Consider the following 27,464-nt stretch of genomic DNA (forward strand, 5'->3'; position numbering starts at 1 on the left):
TCAGAATCTGCCTTATGGCTGTAAGAAGTTGATGTCTAGGATATAATGCCTTAATATAGGAAAAAACTTTTTCCTTAACCAAATAAAATTAATTGAGAAGAAAAAGAATAATGCAAGAGAAAAATGGGCAATAATGTGTAAAAATGTGAGTTTTAAAACAAATTAATATAATTTTCTTTATTTTCCATCCTTCTGTAGGAAATAAAAGAAAATGATATTAAAGGAACACCAATAAATCATTTGGAAGTGCATCCGAATGGAAGGCATTTATTGATCCATGCCAAAGACAGTACCCTGAGAATTATGGATCTCAGAATGTTAGTATTTTTGGTAAAAATGTGTTTTTCCTTTATGCTTGAAAATTTACATGGGGAAATAAAATACCATAAAGGTATTCGTTGTGTAGTTGGGGAGAAAAAAGATGTCCAAATAATCAAGGATAGAAATGTTAGGGTTAGGAAATTATTTCAAAACACTACTGTATTGCAGACCTTTTGGGTGATATTGAGAAAGTATTTTAGAATAGAATATCGAAAGATTACTAGGTTACTTGGGAGCCTAAAGTGGCACGAAGAAGACAATGTTACTCTTCTAAAGATTGAAATTCCTTTTAAAGTGCAATCTGGGCTTGAAAAGAATTTGGGAGTAGTAACATTTGTATGATAGTTTTGCAGTTTTTGATGATTTTCTCATTCTTAATTGATATAAGCATGATCTTTTCAGGACGAACAAAAATAAAAAGCTAGGAGATTATACACTCACTTGAGTTTGATGTTGGAGAATGACCAGTTCAATTCAATGATCAAAACACAACAGCATGCTACTCCAAGCTTTATACAACTGGATTTTTAATATCTTGAAAGATGAAGATTTTACAGCTTCTGTGAGCAACACATTCTAGTGTTCATTCACCCTCAAATAAAAGACATTTTTCTTCTTTTTAAACAGAATTAGCTATATTTATGTTCATTCCCTCTTCTACTTTCATTGTATGGGAGTGAGCAGTGTCTCACCAATCACTTACATATGTTGATAAGATGCATTTGAACATTCTGTTCTGGAAAGTCACATTAAAGATATGAACAACTTCTCTAAAATGTTTCATCCTTAATTTCATAGGTTTCTTTCTGCCCCTCACCAAACAGAAAATCTCTGGAGGTATTTAAAAGATCTGTAGATGTGGCCCTTAGGTACATAGCTTAGTAGTGGATGGGACAGTGCTATGCTAACAGTTGGACTTCATGATCTTGAAGATCTTTTCCAAACTTAATTCCAAACAATTCTGTTACTGTACTAGACTAAATGTTTGAACAAGCTGAGATCTCTTATGGTGCACTTTTCTTTTTTACTGTAAATGATGAATTATAATGACCATGCTAGAAGCTAAACTGTCCACTCAGTCAAAGTATGAAATTGCAGAATTAAGAGAGGGAACTTGTAGTTTTTGAGGCAGTGTTCTTCTGTTGCTCCTCTTTCTAAAACGTGCAGAGTTTTAGTTTGAGAGGGAAAGATGGGCATGCATATTAATCTCTAAGAAAGGGTTTAATTTGGAGTGCAATTTCACAATTATTTTAAGCAAATAGGACGTACCATCTCCTGCAATCTCCCACACCTTCGGCCGTGTATTCCTAGCATTTTTTTTTTATCATCTCTAGAGATCTTTTGATGCGGGGTAAGTCAGATCAGTGAGCTGATCCAACTAAAAATTAGCCTACAAATACAAATGATTAATTTTCATTTTAATCAACTATCTGGTCAAACTCATCTGATAGCTGCCCAAACACTAGAGAAGAAATGAGGGAGAGCCTGGGAAAATAAGGGTGGAGAGGACACCACCGGACTGCTACTTTGACCACAGCCCACAGTTACATTGACTTAAGTCTATCAATAAACCACAGGGTCAGATACCCAGCAGTGATAATTTTACACGTCAGCATTAACTGTTCATTCCCTGCATGAGAAAAGAGGAGGTGGAGGTCACAGATGAACACAATTCACTTTGATTGACAGCTGGTTGCTCTTAACTTTCCTCTTTCAAAAACTTGCTTTTTTGATCTTCTTGGCTAATGCTGCTGTCCTGTCACTTAGGTATGTGGTCAGGGATTTGGTATTGGTTCAGTCCTCACCTTAGGGTTTCATACGAAGGTTAGTTTTACATCTTGCAGGGCTCTTCTAATGACACCTCTGAGATACTATCTTTTTTATTCGTACAGCTAAAACTGTTATTTGGGCCAATATGGTCTTGCACTGGGATCATTAAAGCTTCCTTTTCTCTTACTTGTGAAATAGAATTTCATCTAGAGTATATTTATTTTAAATATTATTTAAAATAATTTTCCTGTCATATTAAATGCACTGCACTTCTCCCAGCATACCTCCACTGTTTTTGCAGTAACAAATGTGAAATAATACTGTCTTCTGTCCTTGAGGGCTATGGTGGCTGTTTGTCTTGCCTCAAATTCTGCATTGTAGTACTGCTGCTGGGTTAGTCTCCATGTTGAACTTTGATATCTTTTTCCAGGCTATGCCTAATGTTTAAAATAGCTTCTTACGAGCTGATTTATGCTTCTTTCCATCCTTTTGTGGATTCTCTCCTACTTGATGCCTACAGACTATTTGGCAGTAGATCATTATTACTGTGCTGACCAATAGTGTTTCACTGAAAAAAGATTCAGATAGCTAAGTTTCAAAATAATATTAAACATATTAATAATAAATCAACATTTATGACTGAAATTTGTTGATTTTACTGCTGGTTTTCTGACCAAGGAGATATTAGTCTGAAAAGCTGAAGAGAGCTGCTGCATAAGTTTAATAACTCAAGCTCAACAAGCATAATGAAAACTTTCCTGACAGAACGTGGAGTAATAGTGCCAATTTCCCTGTTTTTTGCAAAGCTCAGGATCAAGATAATGCAAATTACTGCATCTCTATCTGTTCTCTAGATCTGAGGATTTCCTTTTTCTGCTGAAAGACAAAGATGTATATTTTCATCTGTACTGTCAAGTGCATTATGAGGGTTAGGGAAAATAAAGGGTAAATAAATACTGCACTCTGCAGAAAGCGTGTGCTTATCTGTTTGGGATGCAAGGTGTACTGATTTTTCTGAGGAATAGAGGGGGAACTGACACTTAAAAAGTTACATTGTCTGTGCTGAATGTATCTTCTATATTTGCAAACTTTCTTTAGCTTGGCGACAAAGAAATATGTAGGTGCCACAAATTACAGAGAAAAGATTCACAGCACCTTAACACCATGTGGTACGTTCCTGTTTTCAGGAAGTGAAGATGGAAAGGCTTATGTTTGGAATCCAGAAACAGGTAACTAATTATTTTATGGGCTTAAGCCAAATTGTAAAAGCTGAGGGGGAAAGGATTTTTTTAAGGTTATTGAAACACTTTTAATATGGAATAAAACTTCAGTAAGATGTTCTTAAATCCTGAAGCTTTAGCTCCACTTTTTAAATAGCTTTTATTAATCTCTCAGATTTAATTCTCTAGAAGAAATTAACAGAGGTAACATTTGTAATATCCAGCATGACTGGAGCACCTGAGGCTCAGCTTTTTGTATACTGCAACGCTTTACATGTGGTGAAGATCTTAAGATGGAATGCACAAAAAAATGTTTTAGGTCAGGTACGTTTTTCTATTCGGTTGTTTAGATTTGAGAATCAGGCTCATGTTCAGAGCCACCTCATCTCTGTGGTGAGTGGTCAGAGACTGAATATTTTTGGTGAGGTGGATAAGATTTCTCTGTGGATTAGTCCCCAAGCCAAGAAGTTTCAAAATAGGTACCAAAATCTTTCAGAAAAAATGTGACAAAAATATAGGGTAGAGTTTCTTTCACAGGAGGTAAAAAATAAAAATAAGAACTGAAAGTAGCAGAATACCATATTGGATTTGATGACATTATATTCTGTCTGTAATTGTAATCTATATAATTTTTTAAAATAAAAAAGTAAATATTTTGAAACTGGCAGATAACTAACAGTTCTGTTTTGAATTTCTTTCCATGTTTCCAACTACGGTAGCTTGCATCTCTGCTGCTGCATAATTTGCCTAAAAACTTTTAAAAAAAATAAAAGGAAGGAGGAACTTTGTTATTAGTATGTTTTTATTGGATTTTGACTTCTGTTTACACACTATATTTACGTTTATAGTGCCATCAGCTGAAGAGCTAATTTTATTTATATTTTTTAATAATCCTCTGCTCAACTTTCACTCCTGTTATCAGTATTATATAGCTGAAATCCACAAGTAAGATGCTATCTTTGTACAATGCAAGCACAAACAAATACTGTGGAACGCCACCTTTCCAGAATGTGCTTATCAGAACAAGAGAACTCATCTAACCTGGTGCATCCTCCTCTGGCATTTCCTGCAGCTATTGCAACAGCTCTAACTTTTCTGACTTACTGAATAACTTAAAAGTATGCAATATTTCCTTTGTCTTATGCCAAAATACTTCTTTTCAATCAGGAGATTGACTGAAGTACATTTATTTACAGTGGCAAACACTGCAGTAATACAATATTTAACCAACTGTTATTTTGCTGTATCGAATGTTTCAAATATTTTTCCATGGCATTAATAAACTTATTTCACTTCTGCAGGAGATCAGGTGGCCATATATTCTGAACTCTCATTCACATCACCACTTCGTGATGTTGCCTTTCATCCACATGAACACATGGTGTCTTTTTGTGCCTTTGGTCAAAACCATCCAATACTTGTATACATTTATGATTACAAAGGTACAGTACAAATTTTCTTGATACTCACTTGTAAGTATTTCATCTTTGAAAGCGATTTGTTAGTATTTGTACTTCTTTTGAGAGAAAAAGAAAACAGTTATTTGATGATAATGCATATCTTATTTTCTGGGAGGTGCCAAAACTGAGTTGAACATGATCCTACACAATCTGTTTTATCTGATGTTCTATGTGACACTGCTTTAAGCAAGGGTTTTGGCCTAGCCAAAATCATCAGAGGTCTTTTGTATATTTCATACTGTGTGATTTTTGCAACACTTTATCATATATAGGCATATATATGCATATAGGCATGTCATATATAGACATATTATATATAAGCAGCATCATACAAAAGCCCTTCTTGCAATATCAAGGTGGATTACGGAGCTAGAAAACACAATTATTTGGAAAACTAATTAGTAGCTTAATTGGAATCTGAGCAGTTTGTGCCAGCTATGTTACAAAATAATGTTGAGGAGCTGTATAGAAATAAACGAGAGTGTATAGATGTCTAATAAATAGCTGTTATAGCTGTGATGTCATTATGTCAGAGATACGTTTATTCCTCATGTTATATTGAAGAGAAGATAGTAATAAATGCTAACTTTAAATATTGGTATTTATACATATCTTTGAGGTTTTGGTGTACAAAATAAGATTCAGTTTGTCCTTTGCAGACTTTTTTGATACTTGTGTTCAATTAAGGACATTTGCATCTAGAGAGTTAATGTGTTAATATGAATTATGCAGTGATTTTTTTGGCATGAATTAAGTTTGCTGGAAACATAGATCTATAAAGCTAATCCTGTCTTTATACGCTGGCTTTTTAAGTAACATGTAGTAATAGGATTACTCATATAAAATCTTAGTGTAGGTTATTTGTTGAATTGGTTGACTTTTATGAGAACGTTAAGTAGAATGACTTTGCAATCAATATTCAGTGCTGTACTTCAATTAAGTAGGATATCAGTATTTTAAAAAACAATGAAATTTTTGGGAGGTGAAGTGTTTCTTTAGAATTTTTTGATTGTTGAGCAGACAGTGAGGCTTAAAAAAACTTGATGTAGTACTTTGAATTATATATATGTGTGCATACACATTTAGAGATCACACAGCACAGTGGTAGTTGTGTTTTCTGACTTCTTAACTGCTGATAGTAAGATTTTGCATAGGTTGTGGTCTTTTGTGTCGTTGGTTACTATCTTTTTGTTCCTTCTTTGATTAAAAGCACTCTTTGCTTTCAGAAAACAGTCATACTGCCATAGCGTTGAAAGAGTTAAACATACAGTAATACTAATTTTAGTCACTGACACAATTTTTAAGACTCTGACAACATGTGTTTTAGATACACCAACAGTTCTATTAATATCCTGGGCAGAACTTCCATGAAGAATTCTTTTAACCTTTGTTGGATTGAGACCATAGTATAAAAAATTGCAAAAGTCAACTTGTCAGTCAGTGTGTCCTGTGCCTGTATAATATGTCTGTCAATTTACGAAATATTGTTCAGGCACCATAAACTCACTTGAACTAGGCTGGAAAAAATGTGAAATGTCACTGACTTGAACTCAGTGCAGGCTTTATAACTTTATTGCCTTTGAAAAATTCCTTTCTCTTCCCACTCTTTCCCCCCACCCAATGCCAATATTTCTGTGTGAGGAATACTATTTTTTATAAACAACACAAAAATACCAGTTCTGTATGAGAGATTACTGAACACAACTGAAGTGAGATATTGTGCTCAGAAGAGTTAGGGAGAAAATGGGGTAGTAAAGGGGAAATTTTGTGTCACTTTCGGGTTTTCCCTATAGCACTATTGGTACAGTTTCTGATGGTGTTTGAAGACATGGCTGGCAAAATGACTGTGATCCTTCAGTTTTTTTTCCCATGGCAATGTAAGGCTTCACCTGAGACCTTAATATTGGTTATTTCTACAGTTGCACAACAGGAAGCTGAACTCGTAAGAGATCTCAGTTCTTCACTTACCACAGCTGCACCAAGAGGGCCGCACTTCTTTAGCAGTTTTTCTGAAATTCCTGTACCAAAAAACTCACTGATGTCTCCAGCAGATCAGTTTGTCAATGCTGCAAGAGCATCAATGAGAATGCAGAAGGTGAAGCAAAAACTTGATTCTGTTTTGGTAAGTCAAATTTAATTAATTTCAGAAGTATATAGTCTTCCCATATTCTGGAACTGGTGTACTTAAACACGTATGTATTGTTATGGCATCTGGTGTTTAAAAGTGACTACATCTCTTACTTATACTAATGCAGGTGTAAGTAGGTCTTAAGAAAAGAGCAATCATAAAAAGCTTAATTTTGTTTTTCAAATACTGACGACAAGGGATTTTTTATGCTAGTGCCCATTGCTGTTTGTATATTTATGTGAAAGCAGGGACCCATAGATCGTTATGGCTAAGACTCCTATTCACCTTAAAAATTCTATGTGGCATAAATGGTAGGGGGTTTTAGGGAGCTGCAGGGTAGGGAGGAGAACATGCCGTGTGCTGGGCACAGCTGTTTTAAGCCAGCTCAGTGAAGGACAAAATGGACCCATTGCACAACTAAAACTGGAACCAAACAGAATATGGCACCTCTGAGAAAACAGACCTAAGAAAGGTCAGAACCTACTAGAGACAGGAAACACCGCAGCAGAGGAGAAATGCAAAGGAAAATGTGTCAGGGGGCACAAGTGAAACTCCAGGAGGAGGGATGTGAGGAGTCATGTGAAAGAAGACACAGAGGGGGGCACAAAGGTGATGCAAGAGACACAAAACAGAAATGGAAATACAGGGGCAATAACAGAGTAGGCTTGAAGAGAAAGACAAGAGATACACGAGGACACACAAAAGAAAACACAGATGATGAACCCCTCTGAAGGGGTTGCAAACAGTGGAAGAATCCATGTTGGACAGGTACAATCCCCAAGGGGATATTGTCTGGTGGAGGATCTGTACTACCAAAGCAGCTGCAAAGAGCAAAAAAAAAAGAGTCAAAAAGAGCAAGATGCACTAACCTCACTCTAGTGCCCCACCCTTCCATTGCCTTTTCAGAGGGGCTGAGTGTCATGTAATGTCAAAAGCAAGGAGACTGGGGATTAGAAAGGAGAAAAAAGAGGTGCCTGAAGTGGAGACAGATAAAGAGGGATGAAAAATGTTTTCTTTGCTTGGGTGTTTTACTATTTGTCTTGTTTCTCAATACTCAAATTGGTAATTAAAGCTTTTGTAATTGGCAATAAATTTAATTAAGTTAAATTCCCAACTTGAGACAATTTTGCATGCAACAAGGATACAGAATGTTCCTGAATAGCACTGTGAAGTTATAATTACTTTTCACAATGACATGAACCACATTTGAGTTTGCATTTACTGTTTTCCATTTTGAAGTACTTTTGAGTACGTGTCGATTTTTTTTTAATGTAGTTTTAGGTTTTGTCTGCATTAATAAGTAGTGAATCACAAAAGAAGCAGATGAGTAGATGAAAGCAGTTGTTTCTGAGGTTGCTGTAACTACTGTCATCATGCTTTAGGGGTTTTACTTTGAATTAGATTTAGTCTGGTTCCTTAGCTTTGGCATCCCCATTAGGCCTGAACTTTGAAACTGTCTGGAAGAAAGCAATCCCACAGACCTTCACACAGACCACAGATTTCAGAATTGTGAATTTCCAATGAACCCCTTCATGAAACACCACATGGTAGCTCTCATGGATAACAGTAGCATGCTGGTTCTACCTTTCACTTACATGTGGTCTGACACAAGGAAGCAAATCTTGTTTCTACTTAATGTTCATTCTGTTCCTGCTCACCTACAAAGTGAGTGCTGGTGCCTCATTTGGTGTTGTTTATCAGGGAAAGGCACAACATGGAGAGAATAGAGCATGTAGCCTTATGTCTGGGACAAGTACTCCTGGATGTCTGGTCATCTGAATAAAAAGATGGAGTTAGAGAATTTATGAGAGTCTTTATCATTGCAACTGTTTACTCCCAGATTAACCAGTGGTTCTGGACTGCAGAAGACAAATCTGGTTTAGCAGAAGCACATAGAAGTTCCATGTTACCGTGTGACTAGATGAAATAGATAAGCCTATAACTGTGTTTAAAAGAATAACTTTCAGCCACTGGAATTTTGTGACCCTAGATTTCTATTGACTAGTTTGGAATGAGTAAGTCCACTGTGAGCAGAGTAATGATCTGTGTTTTTGACAGCATCCTCCAAGCGCTCTACCCATGTGGGACATGTCAAAAGTTCACCTGAGTCTTCTCATTGTGTGAGTTTCGAAACTGTACAGGATGGTGGTTGAAAGAATCCACATCCAGTTTGATATCTGTCACATAGCAGTTGTGATTATAAACACTGAGAGTGCTTCCTTGCAGGGCTTTATGAATCACTGAGATATTGGGGAGGAGATTTCTTTGGAAGGAGTCTTGATGCTAATCTTTCCAGTGATCCAATGTGAGACTCAGGGGACAGCGGTAGATAGTTTTCAAGCAGGGATAGGATAATTTTTTGCATGTGGCTGCAGTATTGCCTGCCTAATTTATCACATTTTGGGCAGCCCCAGAGTAAAATATGCAACATTAAAATTCAAAATTTCTACTAATTTGTAATCGGGAATTAGTTTTTAATGTGTGTGCAGTTCCGTTTCTCATATGAAAAATGATTCATATATGTTAGTGCAGGCTTTTCTGGAAGGCTTATTAGAATGCACATGAATGTTTGCTAAAGTGTTTGTCAAAGTAGAAGTCTTAAAAGTTGCCACTCAGCCACATGTGTGAGAATGTACTAATATTTCTGGGAACAGACAAGCGAAAATGGAGAAAGATGTCTTTAGGAAACCACACATAAGGTGGCTTGCTGCCCTGTGGTCGAGTTGGAACATTAAAAATCCAGATGAGAACACAGGTGTTACCTTGTATGTGTTTCACAGAATCATAGAATATGTTGAATTGGAAGGAACTCCCAGAAACCAAGTCCAAGTCCTGGCACTGCACAGCACCAACTCCAAGAGTCACACCGTGTGCCCAAGAGCATTGTTCAAACATTTCTTGAACTCTGTCACATTGGTGCTGTGACCACTATCCTGGGGAGCCTGATCCAGTGCCCAAAAACCCTCTGGATCAGGAACCTTTTCCTTATATCCAACATAAACCTCCCCTGACAAAACTTCAGCCATTTTCTCAGGTCCTGTCACTGGTCACTACAGAGAAGAAATCATTGTCTGTCCCTTCTCTTCCCCTCACAAGGAAGTTGTAACTGCAATGAGGTCTCCCCTCAGTCTCCTCAGTCTGAGCAAACCAAGCGACCTCAGCTGCTCCTCGTACAGCTTCCCCTCCAGACCCTTCACCATCTTTATTTCTGTCCTTTGGACACTCTCTAATAGTTTAATATCTTTCTTACATTGTGGCACCCAAAACTGCACACAGCACTTGAGGTGAAGCTGCCCCAGTGCAGAGTAGTCCTGGTCTTTGGGTCATGTTTGCATGCCCTTGTCACAGACATATAGGAAATACCATGTTGGGACAAGCATGGTGGCAGCATACCTTGTAGACCTGGCGTAACGTCATGCCTGGAGTCATGTTTTATGTGACAAAGGTGCTGGAATACACAAACAGCAAATCTGCCAACATGGAGTCTCTGGTTTTAATGTGTCAACTTACCAGCTAGCTACTGGATTTAAAACTAACTTTGAAGTGTAGAGTTTGGAGTTCTGTGACTTAGATGCAGGATTGGAAAATTTGATGTCAAAATATTCAAGTTTGGGTTAGGCTAGATAGAGAGAATACTCTGATCCTGTATTACTTTGGGTTCTTTGTCTTATGATCCGTGCCCCCTTTCCAGGTCCCGTTAGAGCAGTTTTTTTTATTTTTCTGTTTTTCTTCTTTTTACCTAAACATAAACCTTAATGAATGATAGATAGATTAAGTTTCTTTTCTCCTCTTCTGCAGTAGTGTCATTCTAATTAGCCAAGAAATTAGAACCAAGAGCTGACTATTGTGCTAAAGCTTTAGCAATTCACAAAAGCTAAGAACTTTTGATACAAAAGGTAAAAACTAATTTCTGTATGAAAGCAGAATGCAGAATTAGCTTCTGTATGACATAGAGAAATTTCAGAGTAGTGAATCTTGGCAGCAGTTATTATTTATCTCTACCTCAAGGAACTAATGCTAATGTATGATTCTATTCATGGAAGTTTTTGAGAAGAAAATATTTAACTAATCTCTGGCTCTTGGAAGTGCTAATAAGTGTTTTTCATTCAATGTTACTATTTATGTTTTGTAAATTTCACTTCCATCTAGCAGTGAAAAAACCCATTTATAACTATCCATAACAAGGGGATGATATATGTTATGTAGGTATGGAGAGAAGGGTTTTCTTTGAAGATGTAGTATTCTAGCTCTGAAATTGGTCTGTTAGGTGTTTAACACCTTTGTAGCACTTATGAATAGCATCTGTATATACTCTGTAGTACTAATCTTGGAACCAATTACATGTTGGCTGTTTTATATCTCAATATATGAATGCTTCTAAGTTAAAATATGATTAGCTTTTCCAGTCCTTACTTCATGATGTATTTCTGAAAAGTGTTATTTAAAGGTTATCAAAGTGTTTATCAAAATTCTGATACTCAGCATATTAAATGTGATGTTAGACAAGTAGAATGTAAAATACTCTTTCCAATATACAGAAATGCTTACAACTATTTGGTTTTTGTCCTTTGACTGTATTTATTACTGTGGCATAATTAATAAAGAAGTAGGTACTGTGAGAGAATCCAGAAGCCTATATCTTGGATTGCATGAAATGTAGTGAGCTGTACATCATTAAGCTGTATGTCTATAAAATATATTAATAAATGATGCTTTGGTGTAATATACATCAAATACTATAGTCTTTAGTCCTTTCAGATGGTCTCCTTTTAGAATTTAGTGGACATGCAAAATACATCTTTTTGTATTAAAACAGAACAGAATTTAAAGCAGCTGCTTCTAAGAAAAAAAAGTGCAACCCTTTTGGGGGACACTAACATGATACTGAGCCATCAAGTGGAAGAAGACAGAAACATGTACTTTTGTCTGCAGCAAAGACTAGAGGCAGAGCTGGATGCTCAACTGGCTTGTATTTTTTTAATGCCACCATTTTCAGTCTCGTAAGAATCTGTCCTCTAGTGCACCTTAGTTTTGGTAAATTCTGAAATACCATGCTTGACTTCTGGGGTTTAGTGCAGATGTGGAAGATGAGAGTTCAAAAGTAACTTACTACAACTTCTACCTGGAGAAAACCAGAGTTCATAATACATGAAGTACAGAGGACTCTTTTTAAAACGTTGCCTGTTCTGTGAATGTTCTTGGCCTAGTACAAGATAATGCTGCAGTGCCTTTGCAGGCTGAAATAACTGTTTCACTTGATCATGCCTGCAGTACAAAATTTTTGTCTGCAAACTACCAGGGAAGGTACTGGTATTCTGTCTTATCGTATGTGTAAGAAATGTGAAGTATTTTTACCTCTTTTTTAGTTTTTTATCATAATAGTAGAAAACAAGATCCTATAACACAGGCAGTCATTTTTCTTATGACCTGTGCAATGCTTCTCACTGTATGAGAGCTTTTAAATTAAATGGGTGGGTTTTTTAATAGTGATGTAGGCTTTTTCCTATTCATGTATTCCTCTTTAGAATGCTAGGAAATGCTCTTACTCTAAGAAATTTTATTGCAATTATTAGTTTACACAAAGCTACTCCCAGCTGCAGACTTCTAAGGATGTCTTTTATAAGCCATGATGTATCTGATACCCTGTAAACCTGTGCATTTCATTTACTATGTAAAAATAGTTTTTATAAAGCTCTTTTCTATTTGCCAAGCAGATACTCTTCAATCGTTGTGATTTCATAAACTGATTGTTGATATGAAATGGCTGAATTATTACTAGAAGCTTTATACAGGTAAAATACGTAATAACATATGAAAGTTTTGCCAGAATTTTTCTTTGTATGTCTTTAAGAAATATTTCATTATAAAGGAAGGTTTTAGAAATTGCGATGAATTTTTCTTGTCAATTCATTAAATTTTCTAGGTTTAATAAAGTTGACTGTGTTATGAACAAATAGCTGATATTTTTCTGTGTTCTTTTTTTTTTTGCTTGATTTCCTCTCCCCTACTCTCTGAAAATCTTACAAAGCAGGTCAGATTCTTACAATCTGTTATATTTTTCTGTGTTAGTAGATTTTTTGCCTAATAAGATTTTTTTTTTAATTTCTTATTTTTAGCAACCACCAGGTGAATTTTAACACAACACAGTTAAAATAGATGTATATGCTGGTGCCTGACTTAGAGTCAAACCATGACCTCTTTCAGCATTGTATGTCTCTCAGTGACTTATATTTTATATAAATGGTATGCCAGCCACAAGATGAATTGCATTCATTTTAAGTACAAAAGTATACCATTATGATAATTTTATCAGAGGGCGATATAAGATGGTGTTAGGAATTTTTACTGTGTGAAAATTTTCCTGGTTGGTTCTTTAATTTTGTTTTCGGTTTTATCATATTAGCTTTCTTGCCACGAAAATTTGTACAGTTAATGAAGAATTACTTACTGATTATGGGTTTTACTGATTGGTTCTTTAATTTTGTTTCCAGTCTTACCCTATTACCTTTCTTGTCATAAATATTGGTAAAGTTAAGAAGTTTAATAACTCAGTGTTTGTTTTGTCCTGCTGAACAAAGTTAAATAGGGCTATCTGACTACTGCTATGTTTATTCAAATAGTATTTTAAAGCAGAGAAAGCTGGATTCATTCATGTTAAAACCCAGCAAATTACTTCTTCTTCTGCCAGCTGGCTTGTTTCTCAACAATCAAGATGTTAAGAAAGCAGCTTTTATTAGAAACTTTTAATAAGAGAAAATACCATAAATGGGCACTGAGTCAATAAATAACATGTTGACAACTTTGGTAATTGTTAATGGGGCTGTGATAGAGTTTCTTGCAACATGAAGAACATTTTTACTGCCTGAAAGAAGGTAGGTTGTGGCAAAGTGGGGATTGGCCTCTTCTCCTGAGCAACCAAGTGACAGGACAGAGGAAATGGCCACAAGATGCATCAGAGTAGGTTCAAGTTGGAAATCAGAAAGAATTTCTCCACTGGAAGGGTGGTTAAGCATTAGAACCGTCTGTCCAGACAGGTGGTGGAGTCACGATTCCTTGAAATGTTCAGGAAATGTCTGGATTTGGCACTTAGTGCTGTGGTTTAGCTGACAAGGTGGTGTTTGTTCAAAGGCTGGACTCGATGATCTTGGAGGTCTTTGCCGACTCAATCATTCTTTGTTGGGTGCAGAAAGGAAATGGACCATGGCTCAAATATGAAGAGACTGTAGCTGAGAGTTCAAGAATGATACACAAGATTAAGCCTAGAGTATAACCAAATACATGGTGGGCTGGGGGCAGTGTGTGGCGTGTGTGGGGTGGGTTTAAACACCTCCGAGTGGTTACATGATTACCTGAAGCTCTTTACTCTTTTTAGAGTCATAATGTCCTAATGTCCTTTACCAGCAGGTACAAAAGAATAAGTTTGTATGTGGAGTTGACAAAATATGAGTTAGAAGATTTTCTAGTGTCTTACTTTTCCTCTTACTTCTCTATTATGAAAAATATCTTTGGGTGTATTTTTTATGGGGAACAGGTTACATCCATCTTTCATTTGCACAAAAAATAAGCCATTTTAAAATTAACTACTGAAGTAATGGATTTTTTCCCCCAGTCATATGTTTGTTGGTAGCACTAATTGTAACATGAGGTCACAGTTTATATAGTAATCTACTTGGCTCTTACTAAAGACAGATCTACTTCTTACTGTTATTAGTGGTGACATTGCCCATTTCTGCTAGAATGTGTTTATCTAGGCATGTTCTTAAACTGAAATGCCAATTTTATCCAATCCAATCGTTCTCTTTGTGTGTAATGGCTAAGTCTTGTGTATAACTGAGCCTGTATTTAACTGTTTTGTGTCCTGAGCAAAGAATTTAGTGTTCCTTGTAGCTAAATGAAAGAAGCTTACTATTCCAAGTGTTTATAGCAATCTTCATTTCAACTTAACATTTATTTTTAAAGACAAAAAAAAAAAAGAAGAAGAAAGCATTTGAGGTAATGTGTAATTGAAATGCCAGGACTCTGGCAGATCTAAGGAACTAAATATACATAATTATTTTGTAATGAGTTTTAGCATCTGTAGACAATGGCTGAACTGTTGGATCAAGCCCCTGTTAGTGTCAATTTTCATTTGTATGTCTTGGTCACTTCTGGGCTTCTATAGGGAATAACAGTTGAGCACTAAAGTTATAATGAAACCATATTGCTGTATAGGCGAGTAAGAGAACTGTAGGAAGTGTCAGGTGAACATACTTGCTTGAGACAAGCAAAGTAAATGTGTTTCAGTTTTGCCTGTGTGTGTGGATAATATCTCATTTTAGCTGTGTTTGGCTTTTCTACTTAGTGTAGAGCTATGTAAAAGCATACTAGATTATCTCTAAGTGATTGCAGGACCCTACCACAATAGAATCCTGGCTTTCGTTTGAGTCTTTTTAGTGCTGCTGTCAAAGAAATGATTGTACTTTTACATAGATGTAAACTTGATTCAAACTTAGATTGCAGATTTAAAAGCTGTAGTGCCATACATACTTTAAGCATTATTGCCTATGTATTTTCTTCTTACTTTGAGAAAAATATCAGATAATGTTGTGGGGGATTTTTATTTCAGATTCAGCTTTTAAATTCTGAAGAATAATGTCTTAATAATGTTTTAAATCTGTCTTTAAAAGCAGTGTCCTAGAGACAAGCTTTCACAAGAGAAACATGAAATTAAGAGATTCAGAAGTAATATAGAGCTGACCAACGTGATTTGGCTTGCAAGTATATGTAGAAATGTTGATTGTATTGATTGCAAAGGTCATAAAATTGCATTCTTAGGAAAAGAGAAATTGCTTTTGCCACCTTGTCAAGTCTTAGAGCATTCTATTTTTTTGTCTCATGCAATTCACTTTTTATGTGAAAACTAGTTTCACTGAAAATATGTATTTGCATAATTTGCATAGAGCTGCCTTAACACAAAAAAGAAAATGCAAATCCATCTTTGTTTAAGCCTGGCAAAAATAATGTAGGTATCCTTATTGTGATGGAAACAATAAGAATATTTTAACTCTTAGTTTTATTCAATTCACAATAGTAGTAAACTGTGTCTTTGATCATGCTGTGGTTTATGCATGAAGAAAGCAGAGCCTGTTGTGAAAAATAAGTGAATTCATGGTTGGCTATCTTAGCCAACTTTGGTCGTTGTTGTAAAGGTATTTAGCAATAATTTCCCACAGCGTGCATTTCAAAAAAAATGATTGCTTCATTTTGTTCTGTTGGTAGTCTTATGTCTGCCTGTTGTAGGAGAATTAATTCTTTTTCATTGAATAGTGTACTTCACCTGGAAACAGTTGTGCTTGAATCACTATTCCTCACTTCTTAGCTGAGTGCTACCCATTTCTGTTACAATGTTGTACCTTTTTTCCCTCCTTGGACCTCTTAGAGATTTAAATAATGCTTAAGAGCTAGTGGCAGAAAGGTCATTAAAACTCTGGTTTTGTTTCTACTTTGGATGGGCAATTTTTTATAGTTCACCTGAATTCAGCTTCACTGCAAAGAAGAGGAATGAAACTTCTTGTAAGACTTCTTAGACTTAAAACTTCATGTTTAATATCTCTTATTAAAAAGGTTTTTATCTTGCTTTTAAGGTCTTGGACAGGAAGGAAGTATTCTAAGAGAACTTATGCCACATTTTAGAATGAGTGATTTTCTTAAATCCTCAGGACTGCACGTTCAGTCTTCTCTTGTGTGTGTCTTGTTGCATTTGATTTCAAAGTGTGCTGTACTCTCATGTGTAGTGAGAGTGTTTTCATAATACAGCAGGAAGATAAAGAGAAGTGAATTAAGTACTGTACAGGAATAATTTACATAGAGTTCCATATCATTTATATAATTTACTCAAGGACCAGAATCAAGAGAAGCTTAGCTTCATAATTCTTCCTTCCAGGATGAACTGAGGAGGCATCTATTAAGTCTTAGTTTTCCATAGTTTGCTCTGTCCTTTTTAGTTTGGTTTTCAAAGGCCAGTATATTCAACCTGTCTTCATTTCCTGGTATTATCTGAAACCTAATTTTTGATAGCAAATTTGAAAGAACCTTCCAGTAAAGTATTTGACTGGAAAGCCTCCGTTTGTCTTATGGTGTAGTGTGCACTTAGCAAGAAATTCATGCAAAGGGGCGATGTTCTCAATTATCTAGGGAAAAAGGCTCTCCCTAGAGTTTACAGTGGATTAAAGATGAAACACTGGGAAGCTGAGCTCAAAAAGTTTGTAGAACAGATTATTTTTTCTGTGTTTGAGTAAATAAGTAAGCCTAATTGTTTTCCACCGATTTTGTATCAGAGAAAACTTTATATTAATGAAGCTTACTTGCTTGCATATATAAATGTAAGAAAAGCGATGGGTTTTGTTGTTCCAGTTGTTCAGAAAAACAGGACTCGATTCTGATAACATTTTCCAGCTACTGTTTACAAGCGTTCATTTAAATTTGTACGCTGTAATAAAATGTAACAGGTTTAATGCTTTTTTAAAAATCATGTTCAATGATTAATCTGATTTTCTATCTTGCTTTTCTTTCTGTCAGCTTTAGAGTATAGTCATTACAATTGTGCACTTTTGCTGCATATTCATTGTTAGTCAAAGATAATTTTTACTATAAACTTTCCTCCTTAGAATTAAATCCATATTCCTGCACAAAAAAAACCAGACACATAAAGATGAAGGTCAGGTGTAGTGGTGCAGAGGAGATGGTGGCAGATACCCTCTGGCCTAGTCAAGTAATTCAACATGCATTTTTACTGCTATATTACCTGCATTCCAGTACACTTGCCAATGCCCAAATATTATGCATTATTGAATTGAATAATATTTATTGAATTACAGTAATAATAGTTACATAAAATACAGCACCTTTGAGATCATTAAACAAAGTGAATTGGTGATTGTCTCCTTTCTTTAAACAGAATTTACAAGCCAGTAGTTTGAAAATTTGCAAAATATCACTGGCCCACAATTGAAGTTTAAGGTTCTGATCTAGAGTTTACTGAAGCCAAAAGCAATGCTGCACTGACTGGAAGCTTTTAGTTGGATTAAGTAACCAAATGCTTTTATTCAATGTGATGCAATAGGCTTGACTTTTGAAAGGGTCAAGAATTATGTTCTTATGTAAATAACTCTCAAGAATTTTAGCATATGAATATCTTGCTTGAAGAAAGTTACAAGTATGTTATTTAAGGCCTACTTTTCTTCTGCTTTGGCTGTGGTGTGTTAAGGCAGTGAAAATAGATTTGAAAAACAGTAAAATTCTCAAAAACTTAAGATCATTGAATTTTTTTCATAGACTGTATTGGATAAAATGAAAAGAGTAACATTTGGGAAGGGCTTTTGCTTTGTAATAATTGGATATATTTCAAGAAAGTCCATAGGAAAAGAGATTTTTAACTACATTATCTTTGTTACTATGGAAATTAGGACTGGAATTATATTATGTGTCATTTACATATAGGAAGTGTCTGAGATTTTGGTGATTTTGCTTTGCAGAAATCAATTCTGTGCTAGGATTAGTTTAAGCTTTTTTTTTCCTATAGTGGTGAGTATCTCTTCGTGGATGTAGTGTAGTTTGAGTACTCAAAATTGAGAAATTATTTCACATGTATATGTTTACGAACATATGTACATGTATTTTTATTTTCATGCACAAAGATCCAAGAAAATGCTGGTTCAAATAATTCTGTTTCATTGTTTGCAGTGCTTGAGAGTTAGTGTCCATATATGAACATACAATTCAGTTTATAGCTATGCCAGTAATTTTTCCAAGTCGTATCTCCAAATACTAAGAAAAAAAATAAATATTGAAGTTGCTAGTCATCTTCACTTCTTATTTTTTTCCTGGAATTTAATAGTTATTTACAGAAAGCAAGTATTTCTATTCTAGCTGTTGCATCAGTAAGTCACCCAGGAAATTACACTTCACTTTGTGATTTGTCTTCCTGTTACAGGCAAACTCAAATCTCTTGCTTCCTGCACCATCATCTCTGTCACCACACTCCAAGCTAAGACTACCGGGTACTCTGAGTATTCCACTGAATCCTCTGTATTCTTTCACTGCTGAAAGTGGTAAGTTTCTTTATTTCTTCACTCTTTGTAGGGAAGGAGTAATAGCTTCTATGAGGATTTTTTTGTTTTCTGCCTTTGAAAATTTTACTGTGCAGCTCTTTCAGGGACAAACCCAATTTTGTTGTATGTGATAGTGTTTATTAAGTGCAGTGTGATACAGTCTGGTGCTGATGCATGTTTCTTTGTAATACTTTCTTTTTCTTTAAGCTGTACAACTATGTATTAATGCTGTAAGTTTGTAGAGATGGATGAGATTGCCAGCTTTTTAAAAAAATTCAGTATTTTGATAATATTTTAATTCTTACTAAAGTATCTTAAACATGAACACTCAAAAAGAATAGAATTTAAAGGCATATATACTAATATAGAACCATAGTGCTTGATAGTCTATTTGCAGTCGTTTTTAATCTATTTTTAGATTTTTTCCTAAATATATTTTGTATTGAAAGATTTTGAGAAAAAGGTAAGCAATGCAATTATGTATATTTGTGATGCTTACTTTGCTAGTAATATCTGGTTCATTGCTAATCACAGTATTTAATAATAAAGTTTATAATTTCATGCTATTTTCTGTTTTTCTGGGCACCTGTAAAATAAGACAGAAAATTGGCACCTTAATTTTGAAGTGTTTTTGTTTTGTATCCTTAAGAAGAGTAAAAAGAATTCGAGAAGGAGGGTGGAATATATAATGAAATAAAAACAGGTTATAGAGATTTAAAATGTAGATTGTAAAGATAGGAATAATCTCTATAATTATATAGAATTATCTCCTAAAGGCAGACAGTTTTTTTTTGCAAATGAAGTTATGATTACTTTTTCTGAGCAGCTGGGGAAATGGTCCTTAGCATGGTCTAAAAGATTGACCACTGGTCTCAGAATCACTCTTAGTCAGTAATGCACAATGCAAATGGCCATACACCAATTAACTTCAGTATTTTACCTAAACAAAAGAACTTGAAGCCATAATAATATTCATCTGTTGCTGAATTGGATGCATGTTATTTCCAAAGTGTGTAAATCTTACAGAGACATATATGCCAACTCATATGCTTACACATTGTGAATGCTTAAAATTAAGTGGGCTAACCCTTTAAAGAACATTAACACATACATTTAAGGTTTTTTACATGGCTATTCCTAGTATTGCTCAAACGAAGGAATTTAATTTTCTTGAATTTTAGTTTATGCAGAAGCATAGATAAAAATGTTGATGGAGACTTCCTAAATAGTATGAGCGAACACAGGGGTTTGTTACAGCTGTTCATGAACACTCTCAGTGTTTTTGTTTCCAAAACTGACTGACATTTCCAAGCTGATCCACAGGTCCATGATAGTATTTATGCAAGGGAAGCATAGTAAAAAAGAAAATGTATTAAAGAAGAAACCATGAGAACAGAAAGATTTTTAAGGGAAGGCAACCGTAAAAATACTAATGGGCCATAATTGAAGTAGATAAGAAAATAAGAAAAGAAAGAAAAGAAGAAAATATTTTAAAATTGTGGATTACTTCTCTGTCATTTTGTGGGCCTCCAAGTTGTTCTACTGTGGTAGACTTGTTTTCAGTGAAACATGAAAAGGATTTACTCATCTGTTTCATCATTCCCCGTTGTTTATAAACTGCAAAGGTAAGTGCTGGTGTTCATAGTGCCTAAATGTCAGTTAAATTTTGCTTTTGAATAATAGAAAATCTGTACTTAAATACATCTATTGATTTATTGATTATGCTGAAAGGACTGAACCTTTATTTTCTGTGTTGGTTTTATATGCAAAATATATTTTCATTTTGTACTTATGTTAATTTGGATGTCGCATTGTTAACAATTGCCTGTGCTAAAGATCCAGCAAACGGTTACATATTCCTGAAGGTTATATTGACACTTCAGTTCTGTCAGCTTCTGCTCTGCGCATCTTAAAGCAAAATGCAGAATTCCCATTTACATGCATAAACCTCTGTTAGCAATATATTTAACCATGTAACTAGAGGTGTATGTGCATGCTCTAATAGTTTGGTAAGGTGGTAGATGATATCTTGTAGTATGGGCAGTGTAGTAGCCTGAATATATTCAGCCCTTTCTTTATAAAGGACAGTTCAGTTGTCTCAGTTTTGCCTGAGGTAGGAAACAGTGGAAAAAAAGTGTTTCCATCTATGTGCTATATGGGCAGTAGCAGTAATACAGCAGATCTTTCTTGACTTTTAAATCTTTTCATATCCAGATACATCCCAGAATTAGCTGTATGTGACTTAGTAAAATAATACTTGAAATAAAAGTAATATTCAGTGCTATGGCTTTTAAATATGTGTGTTCATTTTGACAAATAAGTTCGGTATACCATGATGTATTGTGTGTTTTGGCTTTTCTTGAAGTGCATAATTTCACAGGTTTATAGGCTTTAATGAAGCCCCAGTCTTATTCTACTATTTATTCTGCTATTTCCCCACATCCTTCAAGATCAGTTAGCTCATGGATGCTGAGGCAAGACTGCCTTTGTTCCCAAACAGTTTGCTCTAAATGAAGTAATTAATTGTTTAATCATCTGATAGAGCGCTTCAGTATCTTTCTCAAAGACAGATTATTCTTTATGTGAGATGAGTAAAGACAAGATCATGATATTATTGACCATGGAGCCCAACCCTCCTCCTTAAAGTGGATTCTCTCAGAGCTCATGACTGTCCATTTGGGTTTTGAATATCCCTAAGGATGGAAACTCCAAAACATCTCTGGACAACCTATTACAATATTTGACTGTTCTCACAAGAAAGGATTTTTAATTTAAAAAATCTCTATTTCTCCCCTAGTTCAGGGCTTGACATTTCCCCATTGTTGAACTTCAAGAGGTTCTTGTTGGCCCATTTGTGTGGCCTGTTAAGGTGCCTCTGAATGCAGCATGTCCCTCCTCCCAGATTTTTATCATCTGCAAATTCATTGAGGGTGCACTCAGTCCTATCATCCGGGTCATTAATGGAGAAGTTCAAGTGTGGACTCTGACACTGACCTGTGGAGTGCTCCACTGGTCTAAAGTTTCCAGTTAGATTTCATGTGAGTGGTTACAAACCTCTAAACTCTCCAGCTCAGCCAACATCCAGTCTACTGCACTGTCTGTTTTACACAGTGCACATTTGAGCTCTTCATCTGTTACAATGTTATGGGGGACAGTGCTGAAAGTCTTCCCAAATTCAAGGTTAACAGCATCTACTGCTTTCCAATCGATTCTATGCAGTGCTGGGCAAGAGATAGTTTTGTCAAGAGCATGGTTAGAATTGCTAGAAAATAGTCAAATGGTAATTTAGCAAAACAATAGTAATTAGCAAATTACTATTTGTCAGCTAGTAATTAGCAAAATAAGTGCTACAAAGCAGGTGCAAGACATGGATCCACTTATGTGTTATGTATAAAGCACTTCATTAGAGATATTTAATCACATTTAACAATTAATTAAAGAAAATGTGCATTGTGTGCCTTCCTCTTACAAAGATTGTTTTAAATTTGAGGGAAAGGCATGGAACTTTGGTTTCCTTACCTTGAGTTATGATAGCCTGTTAGCTGAAATTTTTCGTCAAGAATGTGACTTGTTTTACTACATCAGGATAATTTCTGTGTCTGCCTCAGTATAGTTGTGGATGTGCTCATAGCTATTTCAATAATCTGGAAAGTTTGCTAGATGTTTGTCTTTGGAGAAAGTCATCTCCTTTGAGTTTTACATCTGTAATTTAGATTCATGAAGTCTTATGGGTATTTAGTGCTGTAAGGAATCTGTCCCTAAAGGTACATAATATTTAAGGTTGCTGAACTTCTTTTCTTCTTCCTTTCCTTTTTTTTTCCCACTTCCTTGGTAATACAATTTGATTAAGATCTGTCTTTGATAGTCAGAATTGAGGTTTTACCTTGCCTGTGCTGCATAGCTCTGGCTACACTCATGCTTAGTGCTACTTTTATCATGCCTGGCCTTTAGTGCTGTTCTGCAGAGCCCCAGTGTAGTGTTATCCAGGACTTTGTCTTAAACATTCCTGTCTCTTTGTGCTCATATGCTCCTCTTTCATTACTTCTTCCAGGATGACCCATTTCCTAGTTGTTTTTTTTTAAACAAAGAGGGAAGTAGCAAAAGCTCCAGTTTTTCCATTGCTCATTCTAGCTGATAGACATTAAAATCCCCTCTGGGTTTTTTTGGTTTTTTGCCTTTTTTTTGGGTTTTTTTTTGGGGGGGGGGGGTTGGTTTTTTTTTTTTTTTTTTTGGTTGTTTGGTGGGTTTTTGGGTTTTTTTTTTGTGTGTGTGTGGTGGGTTTTTTGGGTTTTTTTGTTTTGTTTTGTTTTTTGGGTTTTTTTCTTTTGTTTTGTTTTTTGGGTTTTGGTTTTTTTTGTCTTTCCTCCTTAAGACTGTGAGCATCTTTGGACAATGAAATCACCTTCCTATGAGACACTGTTTTGCAGGTCTGTGGCATGCCATGAAAGAAATATCCGGCATCTTTGGGCTTTATTCAACAGTGACTCTTCAGTAACTACCATTATGTTCAGGACATGCTTTCTAAAATAAGTTTTAGGTTTCAAGTCATTGTAATTAACAGTGACCCTAATTGTTAATTATGTGGGAGATTGAAGCTCGACTATAAATACTACACAGATATGTTCACTGAAATTTGGACTTCAATAAAACCAGTTAATTAAACTTGCTCTTAAAAATTAATTACGTATGTGCTAGAAACATGATGGTTCTTGTATCTTTAAAGAAAATCTCAAAAACAAAAAACACAACATTTTGGCAGGGTTGAGAACAATTAGAAATTTTCTCTCCATTAACACAACTGACAGTCAAAGGTGTTTTCCACCTATATAAAGGGAAAGCTTCAAAGCACTCTTTATTGCTATCTAAAGATATTAACAAAAGTGACTTCAAATTATAGGCCTCTGTTACATTTGATAGACTACTTAAAACTGCTTTTTTCAATCTCAAGCAAATGGTGAAATAGATTTCCACATCAAAGATATCAGAAATATTTATGCATCAATTAAATGTTCTTAAAATACCGTTTTTATTCTTGGGGTTTTTTTTAGAATCAGAGAAAGGAGATATACAAAGTAGCAAAATTCACATTGTGCAGAGATTCTGCAGAAACACATAAAAGTTGCAGTCTCATATGTATGTTAAATCATTGATTTTTTTTTTTTTCCCCAGTGTTTCATACTTTCTCTCCAACTCTGTAACACCTATCCTTCAGTACTGCAACAGCCCTGGAGGAATTGGATGGGTGTGTTTGGGTTTTTTGGTGGGTATATGCCGTTCACATAATTTTGTGCCACTCAAGGAAGAATGTCTGCAGAAAGCTTGTTCAGTGTGGCCTTACTCTTTTCATCTCACACTAAGAAACTCTTAAGGGAAAGAAGAGTTATACAAACTGTAATTAAAAATGTATCAAATGAACAATTGAATTCAATTTCATTATTCTAATAACTTATTTTTTCTAACTTGAAAATAATCATCAACAAAGTATTCCCAGGAGATACTTAGAAAGACAACAGAGTATATATTAATTGAAGGGTGCAAGTATGTGTACTATACAGTCCAAGTAGAAGGTGAAATACAGTATTTGTAGTGTCTCTTAAAAGAAGTGATTGAAAGATAAGATGACTAAAAGAAGCCATGTGGTACAGGTGGCAGCATTGCCACCCACACTACTGTGCTGAAAATATGTTATTTTGAGCTTGGGAGGGAACTTTTTTTTGAGGGAGTGCCAGTGGGGAGTGCCCATTGGAGAAATCTGTTATTGGGATCCAATCCATGCTGACAAATCAAATGGCACACAGATCATTGAATAAAATTTTTTTTTAATCCTAGCATAATAGTGTTCATACTGTATTTTAACAAATCATTTTTTAACATAGGAGTGAAATATCTTCCTATTCACTTTTTAAGAGAAATATCTTAAGTATGTATAAAAGCTTTCTTGCCAAGGATATAAACATAAAATAACTCAATTTTGTTTTGAAAGAATCTGGGTATATCTGTTCCCTGTTGAATTGTAATGTATGCTGCCTCATTAGCTCACCCAGCAGCTTCATTTAGATTTGCTGTGATGGTGAAAGCAATTAAGCCTCCAGGGCTGCACAGATCAGAGCTATGGAAATGGTGTAGCAATTTGCCATAATGTCTAAGTCACATTGACATTTTTGTTTCTGTCCCCACATCTTCCTAAAATTGGGGCAGAAGCATATTATGGTGAAGAGAACCAAAAACACACCTAGAAATGGTTTAGAACCCACACTATTAGTTGAAAGTAGTTTGAGTGTAGTACAATCTGCTAGGAGGAGTAGGTAATGATAGGAAACTAATTTTATTTTATTTATGAAAAAACTTACAGAAGGGAAGTAGGTAATGTGTAATAATTTCACAAAGTTTCTCAATTTCATTAGCGTTGGTGAGTCTACTAGCCTTTTTTTGTGTTATTGACTGAGAAAATAATAAGTGATGTTATGAGGCCTGTGCAAAATGCTTAAGTACTCTTTGCATTGGTTGCTGATCTGTTTATCTTTTCTGTTTATTCTTACTACTACTTACTACTACTACCCCCTCCTTCTGCAGAGGGAGAAAGTTTCCAGTCCACTAAGGGGTAGTCCTAATGGCCTCGTTGTGATCAGTCAGTCCAGTGGGCAAAATATGTTTTGATTAGCAGTCTGCTACCTATTAAGTCTGGAAGGGGAGAGAAATGCAGAACTCCTAGTGTGTTTAGTATGTAGAGGTGCTGCCAACATAGGAAGTGATACATGAGAATAAATGCTTGTGGAGTGGTTAGCTTCCTGCAAGCTACAGTCTGCTGCTAGTAGATTATGTCATGTGTTTGAAAAAGAGGAATGTGCATCAAGATCAAAGAAATGTGCCTAGCACTTGTCTCTCAATTTTCAGTTATTTTTCTGTGTTCTTACACAGTTTGCTGTCTTCGTGCTCTGTCACATATCTGATGAACTAATTCTGCCTGACACACTTTTCAGAAATTGCAACTTTGAAAAATTTTCAAGAGAACTAATGTTTTTATGGGTATGGATTTTTTTTTTAATGTGACTCTTTTCATTTAATTATTCTAGTGGGACACTGATGCCAAAAAATTTAAAATTTTACCTGATAATTTTCTTCTACATTCCTAAACGTAGAAATGTGAATTGCTTTCTGTTATTATAAGAAATATCTTATTGCAACTTAGCAGAATTCTCACATTTTCTGTAATTTGTAGGATGTAATTGATATTAACTCTGTGGGCTGGATCAAGTATGTATGTTTTCTTTCTTCTGAAAACTGAATTACTTAAACATCCCCACCACCACTTGGTCTGGATAACAATAATGCAGAATACTTGCACTTTTTAAGTGAGTAAACTTGACTTATTTTAGTCCCTTGGTTTTTTAGTATATTATTCTGTTGTGGGATTTCTTCCTCCTATTAATCAAAGATAAATATACCTTTACAAGCCTTTGTTTTAAAGATTACTACGTGGACACTGAGAATTTATTATAATGAGTTAAGTTTTAGATCGTTAGCAGATTTTCTTTTTATTTTTCAAAAGATGGTAGAAGAGCTCAGTAGAGAGAAGTCACCAGCTCAGCACCACAGGTCAGCTCTCAGCAAGTGTCAACTGACATAATTACACTGATGTTTGCTAAAAGTATTTTTACCATAAACAGAAGAGCATTAAGTCTAAAGTGCTTTTTATATATGTCTGTTAATTTGAATGGGAACTCCCCTGGGGAAAATGATCATTCATTTTAAGATATTCATATCTCTCACTTTGACTTAAGGGAAATGTGTAAGAGAAGGGAGAAAAAAAGAAAATAAAACTTTTTTGTGATATTATTTGCTTATAACGCAATGGAAGAACTGAAAAATACAGCTTACAGATATTTTTCTCAAAGTTAGTTTTCTTTTAAAACAACAGAAGCATCTATCGCAATATGTTTTTGTTCTTTTTCAATACCTCCTTCTTTTATAACCTATTTGGCTATACCATTTACATTTTGAAGTAGCTGTGATTCAGTTTCTTCAGTGCAAATAGATTACAAAGGCTCATGATGTTCCAAGTTACTGCTGACTTCAGCAGTAAATAAAAATTAAGAGTATCAGGACACACCTGTGCCTTCATCATGGCTTCTAGGCAGCTCAGGCCATTCTGCAGGGGTAGGAACCTCCTCAGAGTTCTGTGACCCTGCTGTGCTGCCCACATCACTGGACAATGTCAGAGTTCTGGCTCAAGGCACAAATACAGGACCTTGTTTTAAGGTAGAAGAGCTGGGTGTTTACATTTATAAAATGTATAGTAAAAATCACTTTTTAATTTGAAAACATAAGTTATATAGATTCATCTGACCACAAAAATATTCAAAACAGAATAGTAAAGGCACAGAGACATAACCATTAACATTAATGACAATGTAGTTCTTCTATTGTAAAAGGTTGCTTATCCAGTTTCTTCTATCTGATTGATAAGATGTTATAA

General features: G+C 35.2%; 1 protein-coding gene across 7 annotated transcripts in view; it reads left to right on the forward strand.

The window, feature by feature from the left end:
* AHI1 (Abelson helper integration site 1) overlaps window positions 1-27,464 on the forward strand; it is an 89,467-nt gene that overhangs the window by 24,847 nt on the left and 37,156 nt on the right. For 6 of the 7 annotated variants that reach the window (XR_015802480.1, XM_014874208.2, XM_014874207.2 and 3 more), the window contains exons 15-19: window positions 199-317; window positions 3,190-3,320; window positions 4,613-4,753; window positions 6,691-6,893; window positions 18,871-18,988. Coding sequence is in view for 5 of the 7 variants with exons in the window: in XM_014874208.2 (XP_014729694.1) it covers window positions 199-317; window positions 3,190-3,320; window positions 4,613-4,753; window positions 6,691-6,893; window positions 18,871-18,988 (712 nt within the window). In the remaining 2 variants the exon portion in view is untranslated. Of the gene's footprint in view, window positions 1-198; window positions 318-3,189; window positions 3,321-4,612; window positions 4,754-6,690; window positions 6,894-18,870; window positions 18,989-24,157; window positions 24,249-27,464 lie in introns of all 7 variants that reach the window. The other variant, XR_015802481.1, reaches the window with a different exon arrangement.

Source organism: Sturnus vulgaris, chromosome 3 (genome assembly GCF_052056855.1).
Source record: "Sturnus vulgaris isolate bStuVul1 chromosome 3, bStuVul1.hap1, whole genome shotgun sequence".
NCBI lineage: Eukaryota > Metazoa > Chordata > Aves > Passeriformes > Sturnidae > Sturnus > Sturnus vulgaris.